We start from the raw sequence: 14882 nt of genomic DNA, 5'->3' as shown, positions 1-14882 counted from the left end.
AGAGGCCCGTTTTTTTGCCCTCCCAGAGCCTCCTTGCGGGCCCTGCACTTACCTGGCATCTAAAATGGGCCCCGTGGAGACTCCTTGGAGGTGGGCAGGGCGAGGCCAGCCAGTCCTTGCAACTACCGTTTCAGCGAACCAGATGTAAAATGAGCATCTTCGCTCGAACTGGCTGAATCCCACCCCTGGTTGCGAGGATAAAATGGGAGGAAGTGGCTGTCTGTGTTTTTGCGATTTTTAGGACGAGTAATGGGAAAAGTACTGTGATTAACGCCATGCTCTGGGATAAAGTCCTTCCCTCTGGGATCGGCCACACCACCAACTGCTTCCTGAGAGTGGAGGGGACGGACGGACAGGATGCCTTCCTGCTCACCGAGGGGTCCGAGGAGAAGAAGAGCGTCAAGGTACAACGTGGGAACGACGCCAAAATTGAGGATCGGAGAAACTGATGGAAGGGAATTAATATTCCGTGAACCCGTAAAGTTCTCCTGGAGGATGCTGGTCGACATAATCAGGACTCCCCAATCTTGGCAACTTTAAGACTCGTGAACTTCAACTCCCAGAATTCCCCAGGCATCCTGAGGAATTCTGGGAGTTGAAGTCCACAAGTCTTCCCCCCCCGCCCCCCAGTTTTATTTTTTTATTTTTTACAAACACATCAAATCAATGCGTGAACAGTGTGGCACTAATACAAATAAACTAGTAGAATTAATCATAGTTATTACATTCAATCAACTTAGATATTTCTAATAATGATACATATATTAAGTTGCCGTCTGTCATTATTCAATTATTCCATGTTTTCTCCTGTTATTACTTTTATTATATAGAAGTGTGTACACTAATATTCCCCCCTTCTCTTATTTCTATCACAAGTCCATAAGTCTTAAAGTTGCCACGGTTGGGGAGTCCTGGAATAGATGGTGGCCCCATTATTTCAAAACTAGTTTTTTTTTTTTTTTTAATCCAGCCATCACCTACTTTCTCCAGTGGAGTATTATTAAATTCTTTCATTTTTGAAACATCTTCGTAATTATTTTCTCGGGCCATCTTCCTTTCTTTTCCTACATCAGACAGTCAACCAGCTGGCTCACGCCCTCCACCAGGATGAATTGCTGACAGCCGGAGGTCTGGTCAGCGTCATGTGGCCGAATTCCAAGTGCCCTTTGCTCAAGGATGATCTTGTTTTGATGGACAGGTGAGTGGCTGTTTCCCCCCCCCTTCCCCCCAAATAAAAACGGTCCCTCTCTTACACCCAGCCAGGAAAATGGCATGCTCTTATAAGCTTTTTTTAAATTGTAGCTGTTGTGCCTTTATCACGTGAATAAATAATAATTATTATTATTGTCGTACGTGTATACACAATATACCCATACAACGAAATTCACTTACCACCCAAAGACCAGGTCCAACACACATAACAATCCCCAAATACGCTCCCACCCACCACAAATTCCCCACCCCTAAACCACCCAAACATCCACACAACAGACCAAGTCATGCTGTCCAACAGCTCACTTGATGGTGGCCCTTTAGTTCATCGCTGAGTGCAATTATAGCTCTGGGATAAAAACTATTCAGAAGACGTGTGGTCCGAGTTTTAATGGTTCTGTATCTTCTGCCAGAAGGCAACAGTCCAAAAAGATTGTAAGCAGGATGGGAAGAGTCTCTGAGAACGTTATACAATTTTCTCAAACAGCGAGATTCGAAGATTTCATCCAGGGCTGGTAGCTGGAGCCCGATGATATTCTGGGCAGTTTTAATGATTCTCTATAGAGCATTTTTTGTCCGCTACAGAGCTGCTCCCATACCATGCAAGAATGCCGTATGTCAGGACACTCTCAATGGTGCTGCGATAGTAGGACAGAAGGAGATGCTGAGATAGATTGATCTTCCTGAGCATTCTCAAGAAGTACAGCCTGTGAGGCAAATGTGAGGCAGGTGGACTTTTACCGAAGTCGATTAAAAAAACGAGTGGGGGAATTTATTTTTATTAATCCAGCATAACCCTTCTGGTCCTATCTTTTAGAACTGGAAAGCAAAGTTTAAATTTGAGAAACAGACAGGTTGGGGGAGATGTTGGAAGAGAGACCATCAATTTAGTGCGTAAATTATGTCCGTTCTTACAGGGAGTCCTTATGACCACAATTGAGGCCACAATTTATGTTCTTAAGTGAGACATTTGTTCAGTGAGTTTTGCTCCATTTTACGACCTTTCATGCTCCAGTTGTTAAGTGAATCTGCAGTTGTCAAGTTAGGTCGTTAAATTAATCTGGCTTCCCCCTTAACTTTGCTTAAACATTTGTATTTTTAGAATTATAGAACTTGTCAAACGTAAATACGATGAATATTATTTTATCGGTATTAAAATGTGATTAGAAGGGGGATACTTTTTAAACATAACAGTGGCATAACTAAAAATTAGAAAGGGGATAAATAACGGAAGATTATTATTATTATTATTATTATTATTATTATTATTATTATTATTTATTCAATTTATATACCGCCCTTCTCCTATTGGATTCAGGGCGGTGCACAGCCAAGGATAAAAAACATACCAATACAAAATTTAAAATCAATTAAAAGAATTATACAGCTTTCGCCCACAATTTAAAACAATCCAATTAAAACCCAATTTACACGTAAAAAGCTAAAAAGAGCTAAAAAAAGATTATAATTTAATATAATTAAAAATTATAATTTAATATAAATCTGTGTATTACTATTAGAATTATATGTTTTTTAAACACAACAAATACGATTATTAATATTTTATTACTAGTAAAAGGAGTGACATTCAGAATTTGTAGATTGGTATAATTTATTTATTTATTTCATGTATTTATATGCCTCCCTTCTCCAGAAGGACTCAGGGCGGCGAACACAAGTTAAAAACATGTACAACAAAATCCCATTTTAAACCAAATTAACTAATAAATAATAAATTTATTATTTATATATATTATATATATATTATATATAATAATAATAACATTGAAATATCGAATAATCAAAGAATGAAAGATTATAATTCAACAAAATATGTGCACTCTTACTAAAATTTTATGAGATTGTCAACTGTATTAAATATGAAGAATATTGTTAAAAAAGAAAGAAAAGAAAACGCAAAAGGGGTATCAGGTGACTCTGGGACACTGCAACCGTCATAAGTATGAGTCAATTGCCAAGTATCCAAATTTTGGTCATGTAACCGCTGGGATGCTGGGATGGTCGTGTGAAAAATAGTCCTTAAATCCCTTTTCTCAGTGCGGTTGTAACTGTCACTAAATGAACCGTTGTAAGTCGAGGACTGCCTCTTATTTTAAAACTAAGATCAACGTTTTTAAAGCTCCTACAAGACGGGGGAGGTGTGTTGGAAGAGAGAACACCATTCCAGCGTGTAAATTATGACGTCATTTCTGCATTTCTTGTTAATTGTTTAGCCCCGGAATCGACGTCACCACCGAGCTGGATAGCTGGATTGATAAATTCTGCTTGGATGCCGATGTCTTTGTGTTGGTGGCCAACTCTGAGTCGACGCTGATGCAGACGGTAAAAACGTCGATCTCTTTCCTTCCCTGCCTTTGTTTTTAGCTAAACTTTTGCGAGAATCACACAAGTTCCAGGATAGCAATAGCCCTTAGGACTTATATACCGCTTCACAGTGCTTTTACAGCCCTCTCTAAGCGGTTTACAGAGTCAGCCTCTTGCCCCCAACAATCTGGGTCCTCATTTTATCCACCTCGGAAGGGTGGAAGGCTGAGTCTACCTTGAGCCTGGTGAGATTTGAACTGCCAATCTTCTGGCAGTCAGCAGAAGTAGCCTGCAGTACTGCATTCTAACCACTGCGCCACCTCAGCTCTAAGGATGCTTAGAGCAGGAGTCGCCAAACTTTTGGACCTCAGGGACCACTAAATTCATAATTTTAAATCCCACGGACCACTAATATGATCTGCCTAATAACCGGGTGGTTGGGCATGGCTAGGTGGTCATGTGACTGGGTAGGTGTGGCCAACCCAATGTCACTCACGTCAAGGAGTGCCTTGCCAGCCTCTACTCGCCCCTCCCCTCCCAGCCCCTCCTTGCCTGCCCGCCCGGGCTCCTTAGGGCCCCAACAGGAAGCAGTTGTTGAAGCTAAGCAGAGAAAGAGTTGGCAAAACAGCTGGCTCAGTTCAAATTGGATCTGACCGAGGAGGAGGCTCAGCAGAAGCACCTCACTGAGGACTAGGAGCATAGGCTTTCCAAGCAGAGGGAAGACCTGCGGGAGTGCAAGGCCAGGTACTGGCACCTGGAGGCTCAGTGGGCTGAGATGGTCAGCCAGTTTCAGGCCATGATGCAGTCCCACTGGAACGAGGCCCTCCGGCTCTTCGCCATCAGCGGTGCTTCCCTCCAGCCTTCGCCCAAAGCCCCACCCCAGGAGGCTGTAGCAGACCCCAAGTCGGAATTTCTGCGCCCCCTCTGACCCACACAAAAAGACCCCAAAGGGGGAGACTCTCTGCAGCAACACAAACGTTCATTGTATGTATCTGGCCCAGGGACCATAGTTTGAAGACCCCTGATTTAGTGCAATATAAAAAATGCAAATAATTTTTCTGCGGATCACCAAAATTGTCTCAGGGATCACCAGTTGGTGACCACTGACTTAGAGGATGCTCTGGGGGTTAGTATCAAGGCTCCTGAAAGACACAAAAAGTTGGACTTTGCACGTTGGTGAATTAAAAGAAACGTGGTGGATTTGCTGATTTTTCTATCTTTCACATCCCTCCTCCTCAAAAGCTTAAGTTTGCAACTCCTGTTTTTAAAAATTAATGGCAGGCACAGTTAGATCTCCATTGACCCCCACACTCCTCCACCTGGAGAAACCTGGGCGGGGCTGGGGAGTGGCTCAGAAGGGGTAGAAATGTTGAGTTTTTGAATAGATGTTTCCTTTGAATAGGTGACTCCTTTTTTTTTTTAGCCAGCAGTGTGCAGCGGCAGCCAAAAAGGCTAATACAATCCTTGGTTGTATAAACAGAGGCATAGAATCAAAATCACGCGAAGTATTAGTACCTCTTTATAAATCCTAAGTAAAGCCATACCTGGAATACTGCATCCAATTTTGGTCACCATATTATAGAAAAAAGATGTTGAGACTTTGTCAAAAGTGCAGAGAAGAGCAGCTAAGATGATTAAAAGCCTGGAGACAAAAACACGAACATTTGCAGGAATTGGGAATGGCTTGTCTATGGAGAAGAAGAACTAGGAGAGACATGATAGCAGTATTCCAGTATTTGAGGGGCTGCCACAAAGAAGAGGAGGGGGTCAATTTATTTTCCAAAGCAGGCAAGACAAAAGACAATGGATGTGAATTAATCAAGGAGAGAAGCAACCTAGAATTAAGGAGAAACTTCCTTAGAGTGAGAACAATTAACCAGTGGAACAGCTTGCCTCCAGAAATTGTAGGTGCTTTATCACTGGAGGTTTTTAAGAAGAGACTGGATAGTCACTTCTCTGAAATGGTATAGGACCGTGATGGCAAACCTATGGCACGCGTACCACAGGTGGCACACGGAGCCATATCTGTGGGCATGCGAGTATTGCCCTAGCTCAGCTCCGGCGTGCATGTGTGCGCCGGGCAGCTAATTTTCAGGCCTCCAGGGAGTGGTGGGGAAGGCTGTTTTCGCCCTCCCCAGGCTCCTAGAAAGTCTCTGGAGCCTAGAAAGCTTCTGGAGCCTGGGGAGGGCAAAAGACGGGCCTTCCTGGCCCACTGGAAGTCGGGAAATGGGCCGTTTCTGGCTCCGGAGGGCCTCTGGAGGGGTGGGGAAGGCCATTTTCGCCCTCCCCAGGCTCCTAGAAAGGCTCTGGAGCCTGGGGAGAACGAAAAATGGGCCTACCAGGCCCATTGTGCCAACACATGCCAAAAGCGGGGGGGGGGGCGTGCGCGCATGTGTGTAGGGAATTGAATTATGGGTGTGGGCACGCGCGCGACCCCTGCTTTTGGCACGCGACGGCTAAAGGTTAAACAATCACTGGTATAGGATCTCCTGCTTGAGCAGAGGGCTGGACTAGAAGACCTTCAAATTCCCTTCCACCCCTTATTCCGATTCTGATTTTTTTCAAGCTTAATTTTACGATCCTCCTGTTTACAGAAGGCGTTTTTTTGTTGTTGTTGTTGTCGTCGTCCCTTTTCTGCCCATCCAGGAGAAGCAGTTCTTCCACAAAGTCAACGCTCGCCTCTCTCGGCCCAACATCTTCATTTTGAATAACCGCTGGGACGCTTCGGCATCCGAACCGGAATACATGGAGGAGGTGAGGCTTCCTTTGGTGTGTTGCAGCTCAAAAGGGGATAGAGCAGCCTGGAAGGAAGATTGGCCTTTCTCTTTTTTTAATCTAACCCCCTTTTTTTGTTGTTGTTGTTTTTTTTGCTCTCTCCTCTCCTCTCCTGCAGGTTCGCCGACAGCACATGGAACGCTGCACCAGCTTCCTGGTGGACGAGCTGGGTGTGGTGGATCGTGCCCAGGCTGGCGACCGCATCTTTTTTGTCTCTGCGAAAGAGGTCCTGAATGCCCGCATCCAGAAGGCTCAGGGTATGCCCGAAGGAGGTGAGAGACCCTCTTAAACCAGTGTTTTTCAATGTTGGGAACTTTTAAGACGTGTGGACTTCAGCTCCCAGGATTCCCCCAGCCAGCGCAGCTGCGCTGGCTGGGGGAATCCTGGGAGTTGAAGTCCACACGTCTTAAAAGTTCCCAACATTGAAAAACACTGCTCTAAGCTCTCCCTGTTTCTAAATCCGCAACCCCCTTTCCTCCTTTAAAAATTACGCTCCTGTCTCGTTCCAGTTTGGCCATGAGGACTAGAAACTTGGAAAAGAAAAGGGAAAAAAAAGCACGGGCCTATATTTTGCTGTTCAAATCTGATGGTGCTTGGGTTTTGTTTGTTTGTTTTTTTTCTTTCTCTGTAGGCGGGGCGCTGGCCGAGGGTTTCCAAGTGAGGATGTTTGAATTCCAGAATTTCGAGCGAAGGTTTGAGGCAAGTGCATTTTTTTTTAGTCGTCGAATGTTTGTGAATTTCGCTGCTCACTGCGGAGCACGGTGGCCAATTCTTAACACATTTTCTTTAATTTACCCACGACGTTTAACCATCGGGATGGGGTTAAATTTATATTACGTGGCTAGGTGTCCCTATAGATCTAATTCTTTTAATAGATAAGGCCTGCATATTTTAGCAAGCAGTGGATTTTTTTTTGTAATTAATAATAGCCATAGATAGATAGATAGATAGATAGATAGATAGATAGATAGATAGATAGATAGATAGATATAGCTAGATAAATAGATAGATAGATAGATAGATAGATAGATAGATAGATAGATAGATAGATAGATAAATAGATAAATAGATAAATAGATAAATAGATAAATAAATAAATCAAACAGCAGACAGTGTGAACAATACTATCCTGAGCATCTTACGGTTGTCCTTCCATCAATATACACCTCTTTTCTATAAACCCTTGTTTTTGAACTACAAAAACCATCAATCTGGTTCCAGGACCCAGAAGCAAATAATACTATTAAGCAGATCATCCTGCGTTGTTCCAATATTGTGAAATAGATTCCAAATGCAGAACCCTAAAGATCTCGGTTTGCCTATTTTGAGTGCGATTTAAGTCGCTAGTCCTCAAGGACACTCTGCATCCCGAGTGGAATTTTCGGGGTCTGGATTGGAAACTTTATATAAATTAGCCCGAGGGGATGGATTCACGGCCTCCTTCGCTGCCTAAGTGGGGGGGGGGGAGGATGCCGGATTTTGTCGGGAGGGAGCTGAGGTTTGTCTTCCTTGCAGGAGTGCATCTCGCAGTCCGCGGTCAAGACCAAGTTTGAGCAGCACACGGTCAGAGCCAAGCAGATTGCGGAGGAGGTCCGGCACATCATGGATTCCGTGCATGTGGCCGCGCAGGAACAGAGGTGCCTCGTTTGGGCTTTCCTAAGAGAATTTGTGAAAATTGAAATCGAAGAGCAGAGCAAGGAGGCCTTTGCAGGATTTCAGCTAGTTTAGAAACCGGGTGCTTTTCTTTCCTCTTTCCTTTTTTTCTCCCTCCCTCCCTCCCTCCCTCCCTGCCCATTCCTTCCTTCCCTCCCTATTCCTTCCTTCCTTCTCTCCCTCCCACCCTCCCTATTCTTTCCTCCCTCCTTCTCCTTCCTTCCCTCCCTCTCTTCATCCCTCCCTCCCTATTTCTTCGTTCTTCCCTCTCACCCTCCCTATTCTTTCTTCTCCTTCCTTCCTTCCCTCTCTTCCTCCCTCCCTATTTCTTCCTTCTTCCCTCCCACCCTCCCTATTCCTTCCTCCCTCCTTCTCCTTCCTTCCCTCCCTCCCTCCCTATTTCTTCCCTCCCTCCATGCCTATTCCTTCCTCCCACCCTCCGTATTCCTTCCCTCCCTATTCCTTCCTTCTCTCCCTCCCTATTCCTTCCCTCTCTTCCTCCCTCCCTCCCTCTTTATTTCTTCCCTCTCTTCCTATTCCTTCCTGCCTTCTTCCCTCCCACCCTCCCTATTCCTTCCTCCCTCCTTCTCCTCCTTCCTTCCTTCCTTCCCTCTCTTCCACCCTCCCTCCCTATTCCTTCCTTCTTCCCTCCCACCCTCCCTGCTCCTCCTTCCTTCCTTCCTTCCTTTCCTCCCTTCCTCCCACCCTCCGTATTCCTTCCTCCCTATTCCCTCCCTTCCTATTCCTCCCTCCCTCCCATTCTCCTCCCTTCCTTCCCTCAATCCCTATTCCTTCCTTCCCTCCCTTCCTCCCACCCTCCCTATTCCCTCCCTTCCTATTCTTTCCTCCCTCCCATTCTCCTTCCTTCCTTCCCTCCCACCCTTCCTATTCCTTCCCTTCTTCCCACCCTTTCTCCCTCCCTCCCTATTGCTTCCCTTCCTCTCACCCTCCCTCTTCCTTCCCTCCCTCCCTCCCATTCTTCCTTCCTTCCTTCCTTCCTTCCTTCCTTCCTTCCTTCCTTCCTTCCTTCCCTCACTCCCTATTCCTTCCCTCCCTCCCTTCCTTCCTTGTGTCTTGCAGGGTTTACTGCCTGGAGAAGTGGGACGACCGCCAAGAGCGCCTGGGATTCATCGAGAAACAGCTGGACCTGCTCAGTCAGAGCTACAAGTTGAAAATCAAGGAGATCACAGAAGAGGTTGAGCGCCAGGTGAGGCCCTCCCCCCCCCCCTGAATTCAAAGCCTGGTTTTATGCTGCCGGATCCCTTGGAGCAAAGACGATCCCAGCAGGAATCCCCCCACCAAGCGTGCCTTTCTGACAAAAAAAGAAAATGAAAAGCTGGATTCAAGAGCGTCTTCATCATTGCCGTTCTCTCCCACGCTCAGCACCCTGGCTTGAGATTCATTGAGATGAATATTTTTTCAGACTTGGTTTTCCTCCGGTTTATCGGCCGGTTTGCATTGCAGAAGGGTGTCGGTGGGTGGGTGGGTTTGCTTTCCTGGAAAGAAAAGGAAACACAGCCCGGTTCACACCCCTTGTCATTTTTCCTTCCAGGTCTCAAACGCGATGGCAGAAGAGATCAGGAAGCTCTCGGTGTTAGTGGATGAGTTTCAGCTGGATTTCCATCCTTCCCCCGTGGTCCTGAAGGTTTATAAGAACGTAAGCCCACTGTTCTGTCCCCGTCTCACACACTCACTCAAACAGCCAGCCGAGGGTTAAATAAACTTCTTCCAAACAATACTGATAAGGAACTTGGCAGAAACTCCGTAACTGCCTGCCAAGCACTTCTTTACTCCGATAACAAAACATAAACAAAATACACACAGTTTGTAATAGTCCCAGAGTAATAAAATCCACAGCGTCCAAAGGTACAAAGTGACTCGCCAGAAGATTTAGCTTTGTCCGTCACAGAGTCCAAATGGCCACCACACTCCCTTTTATAGCCTGTGGGGTGTGGTCCAGTGACTCAGCTTAATCTCTGGCACGCCTCCTTTTCTGCTGCGCACACTTCGCCACTGCGTCGGCGCTGGCGTGGGTCCAACCATAATGTTTCTTCGTCATTATCTGACGGCTCGGAAACACCTGGCTCCTGGCCAATCTCTTCCCCTTCGGGAGACACCTGAGGCATTGCCAGAGAGGAGAGGGTCCTGGAGAGGGAGGCCTGGCCATCTCCTCTCCTTCATGTTCGGAGCCTTCTTCCTCCGATAAGATGGGCTCGGAGGATGGAGCCACAACACTCACTTATAACGCAGACTGGATCCTTCCCTGGGAAGTATTGGGTGCCCGATTGCCCCCCTTGATGCAAAATCCACATTCAGAAGTTTAATCCTTTGCCTGTAACGAAACCTTTTGCCATCTCTTCCTCTTAACCCCAAGCCCATCAAGCTGGGTAACCCAGTAACCTCGATGACTTTCAAGAGGCATCAATAAAGGGGAATGGATATCTGTAGCTCAGAGATGACATATGAGGGGTCCTTGGTGCTCTCTGAGCTGGGTGATTTTCTCACAGACGTTTCATGACCCTAACTAGGTAACATCATCAGTGCTAGGAAGTTTGGGATCTGCAGGGAGGAAGAGGAGGAAAACTATAGGGCCCTGATGGCAAACCTATGGCAGGCGTGCCACAGGTGGCATGCAGAGCCATATCGATAGGCACGCGAGCTCAGCTCCGCTGATTTTTGGGCCTTCTGGGCCCAACGGAAGTCGGGAAACACACTGTTTCCAGTCTCCGGAGGTCCTCCAGGGGCGATGGGGAAGGCCCGTTTTTCACTCTCCCCAGGCTCCAGAGCCTTTCCAGGAGCCTGGGGAGGGCGAAAACAGAAGTTGGGAAATGGTCTGTTTCCAGCCTCCGGAGGGCCTCCAGCGGGGTGGGGAAGGCCATTTTCACCCTCCCCAGGCTCCTAGAAAGGCTCTGGAGCCTGGGGAGAGCAAAACACTTCCGGTCCCACCGGAAGTCGGCAAACTGTCTGTTTTTGGCTTCCGGGGAGGTGGGGAAGGCTGTTTTCACCCTCCCCAGTCTCCTAGAAAGGCTCTGGAGCCTGGGGAGAGCAAAAAATGGGCCCACCATGCCATCTCGTGCCAAAAGCGGGGGGAGCACCGGGGGGTCATGCACGCATGCGCAGGGGGCATAGAATTATGGGTGTGGGCACGCGGGCGGGCGGCCCCCCCCATACTCCCCCCGCTTTTGGCACATGATGGCAAAAAGCTTAGCCACCCCTGTCCTAGGTGCTCTCTGAGCTTGGCGGTTTTCTTGCAGGCATTTCATTACCAAGCTAGGTAACATTATCAGCGCTAGAAAGGGAAAGGAGTTTCCTTCTGGTACTCCCTTCTAGCACTGAGGATGTTACCCATTTTGGGTAATGACACGCCTGCAAGAAAACAATCAAGCTGAGTGTCAGCCCTGCCCAGGCTTGGCCTTCTAGCAAAAGAAAGGCTCCCAACTCCATTGGAATTCTTTTACTAAAAGCCAAATGATTACAGGAAGGCAAGGCCGGAACTGAAGTTTTTGCCCGTGAAAGCTCCTTTCCCTTTCTCCTCCTTCCCCCTAGTTACCTCTCCCTGTCCAGTTACATTGAAATAAATTGTTTTGGCAACTGTCCCTGTCTCGGTGGGTTGAGTGATGTTTTGAGCAGTGGTGAAATTTGTTATTACCGGTTCTGTGGGCGTGGCTTGGCGGTGGTGGGATAATATGACTGGGTGGGTGTGGCCAACTTTTTTTTTAACTTTTAAAACCATTTTTTTCTACAACCTCTTCGGCTGAAGAGGTTGTAAAAAAAATGCTTTTAAAAGCCTCTGATGATCCCAGCTGACTTGCCTGATCTGCAGAAGCTTTTTTTTTTTAAAGCCTCTGATGATCCCAGCTGAGCCGCGCGATCATCAGAGGCTTTTTTTTCAACTTTTAAAAGCATTTCTTCTGCCAAAGAGGTGGTAGAAAGAGCCTTGGTGGCGCAGCAGACTAAAGCGCTGTTAAGTAGCACCAGCTGCCTGCAATTACTGCAAGTTCAAATCTCACCAGGCTCAAGGTTGACTCAGCCTTCCATCCTTCCGAGGTAGGTAAAATGAGGACCTGGTTTGTGGGGGGCAATAAGCTGACTTTGTATAAAAAAGAACACCGCTTTGGGGGGGCCGAAAGCCCTACTAAGCAGGTATGTACAAAAGTATGAAGGCTATTGCTTAACGCATTGTAAGCTGCCCTGAGTCTCCGGAGAAGGGCGGCATATAAATCGAACCAATAATAATAATAATAATAATAATAATAATAATAATAATAATAATAATAATAATAATAGAAAAAATGCTTTTAAAAATTAAAAAAAAAAGCCTCTGATGATTATCAGAGGTATATACAAAAGTATGAAAGCTATTGCTTAACGCATTGTAAGCCGCCCTGAGTCTCCGGAGAAGGGCAACATATAAATCAAACCAATAATAATAATAATAATAATAATAATAATAATAATAATAATAATAATAATAATAGAAAAAATGCTTTAAAATTTTTTTTTAAAAAGCCTCTGATGATTGCGTGGCTCAGCTGGGCAATGTTGTGGGGGGGGGGCAGGGATTTTTGTTACCGGTTCTCCGAACCACCCGAACTGGGAGCAATTCACCCCTGGTTTTGAGTCTCCGTTCCCAGATTCCCCCCCCCTCTTCTCCCCCAACCTTGACACTCAGAGAGCACCGAAGGACTTTTAAGAAAAGTGGACTTCAACACCCAGAATTCCCTCGGTTTTTTTTTTTTTTTTCCCTCCCTTTCCTAGGAGTTGCATCGGCACATCGAGGAAGGCCTGGGCCGAAACATGTCCGATCGCTGCTCCGGTTCCATCGCCGCCTCTTTGCAGATCATACAGCAAGATATGATTGGTGAGCATCCCTTGGGAGGATGGGAAGGAGAGCCCGGAGGTCTTCTGGTCCAGCAGTCACCAACTGAGAAAATTTTGGTGGCCAGCACAAAAGTTATTTTCATTTTTTTATATTGTGCTAAATCGGGGGTCCTCAATCTACGGCCCTTGGGACAGATACGTGCAATGAACGTTTGTGTTGCTGCAAAGAGTCTCCCCCTTTGGGGTCTTTTTGTGCGGGTCAGAAGGGGGAAGAAATTCCGACTCTGGGTCTGCTTCAGCCTCCTGGTGTGGGGCTTTGGGCGAAAGCTGGAGGGAAGCGCCGCTGGTGGCAAAGAGCCGGAGGGCCTCATTCCAGTGGGACTGGAACCGGCTGACCATCTCAGTCCACTGAGCCTCCGGGCACCGGTACCTGGCCTTGCACTCCCGCAGGTCTTCCCTCTGCTTCCTATGCTCCTAGTCCTCAGTGAGGTGCTTCTGCTGAGCCGCCTCCTCGGTCAGATCCAATTTGAACTTTTTTCAGATTTTTTCTCACGGTGGCTGCTTAGCTCCAACAACTGCTTCCTGTTTATTATTTATTTATTTATTTATTCATCAGATTTCTATACCGCCCTTCTCCTTTCGGACTCAGGGCGGTGAACAGCCAAATATAAAACATTCGTATAACAAAAGTTAAAATAGATTTAAAATAATGAAATAAAATTTGGCCCATAATTTAAAACATTTCAATTAAAATCAATATCAAATTTTAAAAGCAACCATAAAATCAGGACAGCCCGGCTAACTGTTGGGGCCCTAAGGAGCCCAGGCGGGCAGGCAAGGAGTGGCTGGGAGGGGAGGGGCGAGTAGAGGCCATCGAGGTGTCCCTCAACATGAATGACATTGAGTTGGCCACGCCCACCCAGTCACATGACCACCTAGCCACACCCAACCACCCAGTCATTAGACAGATCGTATTAGTAGTCCACGGGATTTAAAAGAGCCTTGGTAATACAGTGGTCTAAGGCACCCTGTTATTAAGCTGGTTATTAAGACCAGCTGCCTGCAATTACTGCAAGTTCAAATCTCGCCAAGGCTCAAGGTTGACTCAGCCTTCCATCCTTTCTAAGGTAGGTAAATTGAGGACCCAGTTTGTGGGGGCAATAAGCTGACTTTGTATAAATATACAAAAGGATGAAGGCTATTGCTGAGCACATTGTAAGCCGCCCTGAGTCTCCGGAGAAGGGCGGCATATAAATCAAAATTAAAAAAAAATAAATTAAAAATTATGAATTTAGTGGTCCCTGAGATCCGAAAGGTTGGTGACCCCTGGACTAGTCCCACCCCCAGGCCCAGGACTTAGCTTTTGGGTTTCCTCCCCAAGTTGTGCTGCGACGCAGGGCATGGATCATCCTAACACCCCCACCACCCCTCCCTCTTCTCCCTCCCCGCTCTTGCCTTTTCAGATGGGCTGAAGCCCCTCCTCCCCGTTTCCCTGAGGGGGCAGATCGAGCTGCTAGTCCCAAGGCAGTGCTTCACCCTCAGCTACGACCTGAACTGCGACAAGCTCTGCGCCGACTTCCAGGAAGACGTCCAGTTCCATTTCTCCCTCGGCTGGACCATGTTGGTGAACCGGTTTCTGGGGCCCAAAAATACACGTCGGGCCTTGATGGGCTACAGCGACCAGGTGAGATTGAGGTTTGATAATGCGAGGTAGATTTCCCCCTGCGCGTGGAGGCTCGGCTTCGCCCGAGGCCTTCAATACATCCTGTGAAAACCCACCGAGGGAGTGTTCTGACCTAGGCTTCCCCAGCAGCACGAAGCCGAGTCCTCGTCCCGATAAACCTCTTTTATTTCATTGAGAGTGAATTTCTCTCCAGCCAAGTCTTTCCTCTCCCGCCGTCTTTCAAGATAGTTCACAATTACCGACCTTTATCAGGCTTGGAGAGCGGCCAGGCCGATATCTTTCATTGGCAAGAATGCAGGAATGAACTAATTGTCATTTCCTCTCCTTTCGCTCCTCTTTGATTCCCTGTGGGAGGGGCCATTCACTGTCCACCTGTGGCTTTACTCCTGAGTCGCCCCTTGTTCTTTAGCTG

General features: G+C 46.8%; 1 protein-coding gene across 2 annotated transcripts in view; it reads left to right on the top strand.

Annotated features, from left to right (window-relative positions):
- The window catches only part of MFN2 (mitofusin 2), a 28261-nt gene that overhangs the window by 6651 nt on the left and 6728 nt on the right, over positions 1–14882 (top strand). The window contains exons 5-15 of one of the 2 annotated variants that reach the window (XM_070956291.1): positions 242–404; positions 1074–1198; positions 3447–3555; positions 6184–6291; positions 6431–6569; positions 6944–7011; positions 7828–7949; positions 9046–9172; positions 9518–9622; positions 12724–12826; positions 14250–14470. In XM_070956291.1, the coding sequence (XP_070812392.1) occupies positions 242–404; positions 1074–1198; positions 3447–3555; positions 6184–6291; positions 6431–6569; positions 6944–7011; positions 7828–7949; positions 9046–9172; positions 9518–9622; positions 12724–12826; positions 14250–14470 (1390 nt within the window). Of the gene's footprint in view, positions 1–241; positions 405–1073; positions 1199–3446; positions 3556–6183; positions 6292–6430; positions 6585–6943; positions 7012–7827; positions 7950–9045; positions 9173–9517; positions 9623–12723; positions 12827–14249; positions 14471–14882 lie in introns of both variants that reach the window. The other variant, XM_070956290.1, reaches the window with a different exon arrangement.

The sequence above is a fragment of the Pituophis catenifer genome, unplaced genomic scaffold (genome assembly GCF_029215685.1).
Source record: "Pituophis catenifer annectens isolate HBS135680 unplaced genomic scaffold, rPitCat1.0.hap2 SCAF_18, whole genome shotgun sequence".
In the NCBI taxonomy this organism is placed as follows: domain Eukaryota; kingdom Metazoa; phylum Chordata; class Lepidosauria; order Squamata; family Colubridae; genus Pituophis; species Pituophis catenifer.
Note: the sequence above shows the minus strand (reverse complement) of the source record. Positions and strands in the feature narration are given on the sequence as shown.